Raw genomic sequence first — 10146 nt, forward strand, 5'->3', positions numbered from 1 at the left:
GACTTGGTCCGAAATGTCGGCTATTATAGATATAATGTTTCACATGACTCTACTATTATAATGTCCCTGAGCAGAAAGATATGTACATACAGGGACTGGAAATTCTGCATGTCTGTCATATCACTATAGTAAGAGGATAGATATCTGATTTATAAAAAGTTACGTTTACCGAGGCCATTCAAATGGTTCTGAAATTCGACTCAGAGGTATAACTTTGTCATGATAAAGCACGCATTGCATCTGTAGCAACAGCAATGGTAAGTCCACTACAGAACGTGTGTAAACGGCTGTATACAGACATACGCTTCACAGGCCTGAAATAGCTCTGTTGTGGCGAATTACCAGACAGGATTCGACCAGTTTTACTGTTACAACTGTTCTAATCTGTATATACATTTCTTGCTGTACTGTATATTTGATCCTGCCGGCATTGTTAATTTCAAAGCGTCGTTGAAATTAAGGCACATTGTACAAGCCTACTATAACCATCTCTCCATCCTTTCCAAAACTAAAGGTATACAGTCACCTGTAATCTAAACATACCCATATATGTTCGAAGGGGCGTTCCTTGGTATTCAAAATGCCCTTGTGAGGGCGCTGTTTATTAGTTAGATTTTCTCTTTCCATGGTAACTGTGGCAAAATTGGAACAGGTGACAGTATACCTTTAACAAAGGGCAATCAGTCAATAAGATATCATCTTTCAGCCTGAAATAACATACATTTAAATGTAGGATGAGTTATGTATTTATTCATATTCATATAAATAAGTTTTATGAAAGACACTAGTCCAGTCAATCTACGAGATTTTGGCACCTAACCCACCACAAATTGCAACAGAATTTTTTTCTTCAGAATGCATTTCAGAGAGGTACCCAGAACAACATATTAAAAGTTTACTCGAATCCACCTTGGGAAATATGTCTAATTTGCATAAATCAAATATGGCGGCCAACCATCATACAAAATATCATAATTTGCTATATATCACATGTTAAACAAGCTATTTCAGTGATTTCAAAGTCTGACACTAGGTATTTGGATCAGGGAATCATTTTGGAAGTATAATGTTTCATATTGGCACCTCATTAATTTGCATAATTCCAATATGGCGGCCAACATTCCTACAAAAGACATTTCGGTCATATACCACGTATTAAACAAGCTATTTCAGTGATTTTAAAGTTAAAAGTATATTTCTTTGGCATGGACAAACGATTTTCGAGATGCTATGATTTGCATAGGAAATTTGTTAATTTGCATAATTCCAATATGGTGGCCAACATACCTACAAAAGACATTTTCTGTCATATACCACGTATTAACCCTTTTGGCGCCAAAGTCTATTTTTGTCAACTTTATAAAATGTACCACAGTCAATTTTTCTGCTTTTTGCCAAAATTTTGATAAAAATAGTAGCTACTCAAAAATGATATCCATTTGGTCCAAAATTATGAAAAAACCGTACAGAAAAGTTCACAGACATTGGTAAAATATTGCATTAAAATTTTGGTGTAAAAAATTAAAGCAGTCAAAGGGTAAACAAGCCATTTCTGTGATTTCAAAGTTAAAAGTGTATATCTTTGGCATGGACAAACAATTTTCGAGATGCAATGATTTGAATAGGTACTTCGTTAATTTGCATAAATCCAATAGGGTTGCCAACATACCTAAAAAAGACATTTTCTGTCATATACCATGTATTAACCCTTTGGGCGCCAAAGTCTATTTTTGTCAACTTTATAAAATATACCACAGTCAATTTTTCTGCTTTTTGCCAAAATTTTGATTAAAATCTGTAGCTGCTCAAAAATGATATCCATTTGGTCCAAAATTATGAAAAAACGTACAGAAATGTTCACAGAAATTGGTAAAATATTGCATTAAAATTTTGGTGTAAAAAATTACAGCAGTCAAAGGGTTAAACAAGCTATTTCTGTGATTTCAAAGTTAAAAGTATATTTCTTTGGCATGGACAAATGGTTTTTGAGGTGCAATGATTTGCGTTGGCACTTCGATAATTTGCATAAATCCAATACAAAATGTATTGAACAATCTATTTCAGCCATTAGAAGTTTAATTATATTTCTTGAGCATGAAGAAACACCTTTTGTGGTTCAATGTTTTTAAAAGACACTTTGATGATTTTCAGAAATTAAATATGGCTGCCAAATTAATGCCCAAATAGCTTCTAATATAAATAAGGTTATGGTAGATTTTTAGGAATAGGAATATCAAGAAAAAACTGTCAAGAGGGCACTGCACCCAACGCACTGTATTTTGCTCAAAATATATTTTTGCAAATATTCTTCAAGTTTTTATTAATTTGTTAACCAAAGATTAAAAATTGGTTAGGTTCAACTTTTAGCTTGGCAAGCAGTCGTATGTTGCATGATATAGAAGGGTTAATGTATGCAAATCACCCGAATTCCTGCTTCCCTTTTATCCGAATTTCAAGATTTCCAAAGAATATAACTCTGTTCTGGCTGGGTCATATTTTCTGAAATTTTCACATTATGTTTTAAAATGCTATACAACAAAACAACTATTTTGTTTTGCAATAAAATTCTTACATTTTGAATTAGAGGCATTTTTATTTTGCTAACCATGATTTTAAGCACTGTTTTGAGTGTCAGTCGTTCAGCCCATGCCATTTTAGAATGAGGATATACTCTTGTTTCAAGTGAAATATTACATTTCACAAAATAGTTTGTACGGGTTTACTTGTCATCTTAGATGAGAAATATTCCTTCGAAAAAAACGGTGTTGGCAACGTGCAGGTCCATCTTAAGTCCTTGAACATTTATTTTTAAAAATGTGGAAAATATACTATAAATTTACTTACAATAACGATCCATTTACGAATAAAAGTTTATTTTAATAGGTGTCTGTGATACCTGAATTTGTTAAAATACTCCATAAATATATTGTATTTTGAAAAGAATGTTAAAGCAAATTTGGTAGACTTACATATATGACTTCCGAACGGATTAAAATACGTAAATGTTGATGTGCATTTACTATTGAGATGTAAGAAAGTCATGCATTGCAATTTTTCTAAATATGACAACCGTTAAATATTGTTAGTCATCTAATAATAATCTCTTTCTGAATATAACATTGGATTCATCTGTGTATGGCATTATTTGTGATTTTTATAGGTGCTTTATACCCTACAGTGTTAAAACATGTGATCTTTAATGTTTACTGTTTTAAAAAAAGTCGTGGACAAAATCTTTAGTTCCTAATTTAGACTGAAGCCCTTCCTTATAGACGAGTGCATCTTTGGTACATCCCGCTAGACGATAGGCAATTGTCATCACATATACAAAAAAATACAATAAACACAACAAAGATAATAAAAACGTAAAAAATAAAATAATGTGACCAAAAATAACACATGCCACAATACAGACAAATTAAAACTTAGCGCTGATGCAAACAATGTCAGACTCTTAAAAACTTGATCAACACACAAACTCACAAAAATTGAAAATTGCATGCTTAGCAAAGGCTTAAAATTAATTCAAACAACTCATTAGCCCAACAGAATCCAACTGTTACACGATACAAACATGTACACCTGGAAAAAATGACACTTATAAAAATGACTCAAGATATACTTCTTTGTATTTTGTAATAGTTGGATTCTGTGTTTGGATTAATTGTAAGTCTTTGCTAAAGCATGCAGTTTTCAGATTTTTGTGAGTTTGTGTCCATAAAGTTTCTATGAATCTGACATTGTTTGCAATAGTGCTAAGTTTCAATTTGTGTGTATTACGACATTTTTTATTTCGGTCATATCATTTTTTCTGGTTTTTTATTAGCTTTGTTGTGTTTATTGTATTTTGCTGTTATGTGTGATTACTTCTTGCCTATCATCTAGGGGATCTTATCAAGATGCACCCATCCATAAGAAGGGAGTTCAGTCTAAATTAAAAACTAAAGATTTTGAACACGTCTTTTTTTAACAGTAAACATTACAGATTACATGCTTTGACACTGTAGAGTGTCCATCCTTACAAATTACGAAAATGCCGCACACAGATGAATTCAATGTTATATTTAGAAAGAGAATATATCATTCAGAAGACTAACATTCATTAACAGTCATCATATACAGAAAAATCATTTTTTAAAAAAATGAATGTCCAAGGACTTAACAGTTTCTTCTTGATAGTTTCCTAGTGCTAAAAACTATACCAAAACCGTTATTTATATTAGATGCTATTAAACAATGGGGCATTAATATGGCAGCCATATTTAATTTATGCAAATTATCAAAGGGGCTTTGTAAAAATTGAGCCACTAAAAGTGTTTTCTTCATTCCCCAGAAAAATATTAAAACTTTAAAATCAAAGAAATAGCTTGTATAATGCGTGGTATATAACCGACAATGTCCTTTGTAGGAATGTTGGCCACCATGTTGGAATTATGCAAATTAGCAAATTACCTGTGCAAATAATAGCATCTCGAAAATCGTTTGTCCATGCCAAAGAAATATACTTTTAACTTTAAAATCACTGAAATAGTTTGTTTAATACGTGGTATATGACCGAAAATGTCTTTTGTAGGAATGTTGGCCGCCATATTGGAATTATGCAAATTAATGAAGTACCTATAAGGAACATTATACCTCCAAAATAATTTCCTGGGCCAAATTACTATTGTCAGACTTTGAAATCACTGAAATAGCTTGTTTAACATGTGATATATTGCAAATTATGTTATTTTGTATGATGGTTGGCCGCCATATTTGATTTATGCAAATTAGACATATTTCCCCAAGGTGGATTCGAGTAAACTTTTAATATGTTGTTTCTGGGTACCTCTCTGAAATGCATTCTGAAGAAAAAAATTCTGTTGCAATTTGTGGTGGGTCTAACCCTATTTTTAATGAAAGACACTGTGACTGTTATTATAAGCTTACAAAGCACGAAGAATTTCGCACGTGATGAAAATATACATCAGTAATGTTTATATGAAGGGTAACAGGAACACGATTGGAAATAATTCAGGATAATTTATATCTATTTTTTTATTTTTCAAATTTCTCAAAAGTGTTAGGTGCCCTATAGCTGAATGTTGCGGTGTTAAGCTGAATGTTGCGGTGTTACAAATTACTCAGAAAAACAAGTGTATAACTTAAAGAAAAGCAGATGAGATTACATTTGCAGATTTAAACCGAAATTTACTTCACTATCCAATTATCCCAAATTAGTTCCAATCGTGTTCAGGAATCGTAACTTGCTTGGGTTTTGTATCACGTCGTATTGTACAAAGTTCCAATATTTACTAATTACTGGAGGGGGTTCAGGACATTTTCATACCACGAGTCCAGCTAGGATATCCACGGAGTTTCATTTCAATCGAGACCGAATTAACTGTTGAAAAACAAGTTAAAATAAATGAAGTATTTTGAAAAATATCTGAGGTACAATGCGCTTTGGGGACAGTTTTTCGGACTTTCTATTTTTTGCAACTCTTTGCCGGTGTACTTCTTTTTGGGGTCATCTCGAAGCCAATGCAGTGAATGAAGTATTTTGTCATCTTGTTTTTATATGTTTTCCTTGTAGATTTACCACAAAGAATCATAGCGATCTATTTCAATTCAAAATATGGGTAAAATGTGGTGATTTGTTTCTCTAATGCCAAATTCGCACGTCGATCCTTGATTTTTATCGTTGACAATGAGAGTCAATCGGTCAACATTTTCTCTAGGAAAGCTTAAGCAACGTTTAAAGTCAGTTTCGACGCGCGAAATTATTTCCAGCAGCCGTCATGGTTGGTTGCCACGAACGGGAGGTTCCTTGGGTTCAATCCCATATCGAGGCTCTTCTGGACAAGTTCGGCGGTGAGGGCGGTGTCTTGGGTTGGTGTTCTCGACATAATGTGGATGCAGTAGTTCTCACCGTCCCTGTTCGATGCCTGGCCACAGTCGTATTCCACGGCGTAGTCTTCACCGATCAAGATCACGTTGTAGTCAACCTTAGGAAGAACAATAATTGAATATGAAAAAAAGCATTGGAGCATACATATGTAAATATTAACAATGACGTAAGTATTATAATCATATATTTATTAATGACAACTGATTTTTACAGTCTTGTAATTACGCTAATATTTTCTATTATTTACCCTGTGAAATAATAGGAAATTAACAAAATCATATAGTCTAAGGCATAATCAGTAAAGCTCAAAGACAATTCTGGAACAATAATTTGTCTTTAACGTTAACGAAGAGGCGGTACAAATTATGCGTAACAGCTGTTTACAGATTTTTAGCCTGTAAATAAGCACCTTTAAATCAAGAGTAAGCTCATCCTAGGTTAGTGGATGCTGAAAGTAAAATATTAACACTAATATATCGCACGGTATCTTTCCAGATATGGCGACTTAAAAATCGTTTTTGTAAAAACCATGGAGGCGGAAGCGACCTCTATCGATAATACTCTAACAGACTCACATAGAGTGATTCAAAACTTCCCACCACTTTTCTCTTACCGGTAAAAATATTTTACCATGATAGTTGAATTGCCTTCCATTTTTCTATCAAACTACATGACCATGACGTATTGAAACAAAGTACGTCTCAGTTACTCACTTTATTATCAGGATCAATTGCCGGATAACTCAACTTCCAGTGTCCCATCGTGCCTGTGTATTCCAATAATCCTGTATGAGAGTATGGCAAGAGACAAACTTGTCAATACTTTCACAAACATAGAGTTAACCTCTTTTTAAAACGTAAGTACACTTATTTCAACCGTTTTCGGGATTTTACTTTCAATAATTAAAGAATTTATAATTTATAATTTTTGTCTTTTTCACATTAAAAAAATAGGCCCTACCACAGAGAAATGAGCACCTGTAGCCCTGACAATGTACATGCATGGAAGTTGATGTTGAACCGGAAATATGATGACTTTTCGGTTGCAATACTTCAGAAAATTATTTTTCTGCACCTGTACAAAAACGTATGTTAGCTTGTTCTTTAAGTAATATTAACCTTGAAATGACATATGTAGCTTAGATTAACAATTTTGGAAAATGTACTTCAGAATTTGAAGAATCTCTCCAAAAATGAACACAACTCAAAACACAGGGGGAAAAAAACTCGATTACTCTGGGGAGTAGCACATTCACTGATTTTATCAATGCTTAGACTAATCAAACCTCAATTTCTCAATTCTAACATCGTGAAATATACGTTATATGAATAGAAAAAAAAACACAACAGATCAAGAAACTACTAAATTAACTCGATACAGATATCATTTTATGCAAATTGTCCCTTTTTATGAGTAGCATGCTAGAAAAATCTCATTTCGGGAGATTTCACATGAACTACCACACACAAAATAAGTCTGTAGCATTGTCGTACTGAAAACAAATATCTAACATTAACAGTGTAAATTAGCACTTTCTGTATACATAAACCATTTAAGCTCTGAGACAGGTTTCCTTTGCTAATTGACTAAATGTAGTAATACACATTTTTGTATCAATTGTTTAAGTCGCAAGATTTTGGACCAAAGAATTTGTCACCAACGATGAAAAGTTTTGTTTCTATCTTAAAATTGACTTCAAATCCGGTGTTATTGAACAGAAGGATGGTGCAAGATTGCAGAAACCTAAATTTTTGTCGTCAATGCGTCCTTGAACCAGTATTTAATAAGTATTACAAATTGAAGCAATTACTTCATAAGTATGATCAATTGAATGACAAGTCGGAGAAAGTATACAATAAAAGGGCTAAAGTAAGGAAGACAAGTGATAAAAACCCAATACCGGTAATATTGGTGTATCGGCCATCTGGAGCCTCGTATCTGCAGCAATTGATCACCGCTGCGTCGTTTGGTTCAGAGGTAGGAGATGGGAACACCTCTATGTTCGTGCAGACACAGTCTTTCTGCCAAACAGCGCCACCAAACGTTTGGATCTGTAGATAAACCAAGTGAACCGTTAGTTTCGGCAAAGTTTCTCTACTGTCTATGGTTTGGGTGATCAAGACTGCACTTAGAGGCTCAGAGCAGTCTGGGTAACAGATACTTCGAAAACCTTAGCATTCTTTCATATTATGTTTTCATAGGAATGTACTAAATTGAACAAATTGCATTTTTGGAGATCTCGGTGAAATCTCGGTGAGTAGGCCGCCCGTCCAACAAGTCTGAATCTGAACTTAGTCCCGCACATGTTGACTCGTCATACATATAAAAATGACTAAGGCCAGTTAGAAATATTGTTCCTTGGATATATTTGGCAAAGATACAGAGGTTGCTAGCAAATTTTGTTCTATTTTTCATGAACAAGCAAAATCTCCCCAGTTACGTTGTTACCGATGACTCATAGTAAATAGTTAACTGTCAACAATAATGGAGGTATTACAAGTGCTGAAAGAATAAATTCTGGGCATATCCACATGCTCCGAGAAGAAAACAAAAACTGTATAAATGTGCAAGGCAAAAAACCCTAAAAGTTGCAATATGGAATTATACATTGGCCGCTATTTCTTTAGAAAATTCCAAATAGGCTAAAAGTAGAAGCGGCGGTTCCGAGGAACAATTTAATAACTCTTCCTGGCCTAAACAATGTAATGTATTTCTTAGAGAGTACATCATGACAAGCTGAGACGTATTACCTCTTAATTAATAATCGTTATGTGTTCAGAAAATTGCGCTATCGCAATATGGCAAACAACACGTTGTGAAAATCGTAAACGTGAACAAAGAAATTCTTGAAAACACACAACATTTACTTTACCTTCTTCGCGGCTGAGGTATCTTCGATTTAGGTATACCCATAAAACACACAAAACGATTGTAGTAACAATTTATAGATCGATGAGCTATAAGTTTGAACATCTTTTGAAACTATTTGTTCTTTTTGTAAAATGCGTTTTCTTGGCTGGAAAAATCAGGTAAAAAAACTTATGTTCCACTCGTCTATTCCTAATTATGTGTAGAAATCTAATGTTATTGTTATCGATCTGCCGAATTTGCGTCTGGACTAAAATTCCCTTTTCCGCAAGAACGTTGTATACAGTGCGTGGTGTTCGCAAGGCTAATACTCTGTATTTTAATATTACTTTAGGGAGCGGAGTAAGAAGATATGTATTTGTTCTTTACTGTCTGTTTAAATCAGATTTTTGAACTTAAAATACTGTTTATCAAATGCTTGTCGTCTGCTTGAGATATTGTAATGCCCGGGATCGTTTAAGGTGGAATGCGCCTCGAGGACAGATATTCGGACTCTCAAACTTTTACAATTCTTTTTTGTACCGCTTGTGGCGTTCCTTTTAAAGCTCTACGTGTAAGAAAACTTCTCACCGGCTTAGTTTTTCGAAAATCAGACATTTTATTTTTCTCCATAGAACATAGGGACGGTGGCCATTTTGAATTTCAAATATCGTTAAATTTTGAGAAATTTGAAATTTGTTTCTCTGGTACCAGAATTTGCACGGTGACCCCCAATTTTTATTCTTGGTTTTGAAAGACAATGGTTGAAAGATTCCCTGAGAAAGATTTGAGCAAAAGTTTAAGTCTTTCTTTTTCGAGGCGCATACTACCATAAATAGAATATAATGTCATCCTTACCTTGCCAATTTCGTACCACACTCCTTGATAGTCACTGTATTCGAAGTCCGCCGGTGACGGGAAGTTGCACGTGGTTGAATCGCATAGAATTGCGACAGACAGGACAAGAAGCGCCTTCAAAAATACAATGAGTCGTTCATATAGCTGTTCATAACAGATACTGCATACGTAATAGCTAGTCTACGCCTGCATAACTTCCAATGCATTTGAAATAGACATGTGTAGCTCGGATGTTAAAAACACATCGTCGTAAAAATGCCAGGTGGCCCATAGTAACATGCGAACTCACCTTTAGTAATACCATTTTGTTTTCGAGACACCTGTTAGTCGAGGTAATAGAATGTGCAAAGAATATAACTTCCCGATTGGCTATTTATACATCCTCAGGAACTGAGAAACGTATCCATTTCCTTTGCTAAGACATTACGTCATCGATTATCCTCTTGGCACGTGTTTGGACCATACGTGAGTTCATGCGTGATGTTGAGATCTATACGTGTCGCATAAAATATTGGTGATAGCCCAAATATCATACATTAATCCCTTAGGCC

At 34.2% G+C, this 10146-nt stretch overlaps 1 protein-coding gene across 1 annotated transcript; it reads right to left on the reverse strand.

Annotated features, from left to right (window-relative positions):
• Positions 1–4305: 4305 nt before the first annotated feature.
• LOC139137108 (uncharacterized) lies at positions 4306–9926 on the reverse strand. Its single transcript, XM_070705072.1, has 5 exons — positions 9885–9926; positions 9596–9709; positions 7791–7941; positions 6604–6674; positions 4306–5987 (listed from the first exon to the last, which is right to left on the reverse strand). Exons 1-5 carry the CDS (start codon positions 9897–9899, stop codon positions 5763–5765), a joined length of 576 nt encoding a protein of 191 aa, XP_070561173.1. The 5' UTR covers positions 9900–9926; the 3' UTR covers positions 4306–5762.
• Between the last annotated feature and the right edge of the window lie 220 nt (positions 9927–10146).

This window comes from Ptychodera flava, chromosome 7 (assembly GCF_041260155.1).
Source record: "Ptychodera flava strain L36383 chromosome 7, AS_Pfla_20210202, whole genome shotgun sequence".
Taxonomy (NCBI): domain Eukaryota; kingdom Metazoa; phylum Hemichordata; class Enteropneusta; family Ptychoderidae; genus Ptychodera; species Ptychodera flava.

What these genes read in the sequence shown, in the direction of transcription:
- LOC139137108 (XM_070705072.1), bottom strand. An exon ending in TGTGGTACGAAATTGGCAAG is followed by an intron (nt 7,942 to 9,595) that starts GTAAGGATGACA and finishes GTTTATCTACAG; the next exon opens with ATCCAAACGTTTGGTGGCGC. An exon ending in CAATTGATCCTGATAATAAA is followed by an intron (nt 5,988 to 6,603) that starts GTGAGTAACTGA and finishes GTTCTTCCTAAG; the next exon opens with GTTGACTACAACGTGATCTT.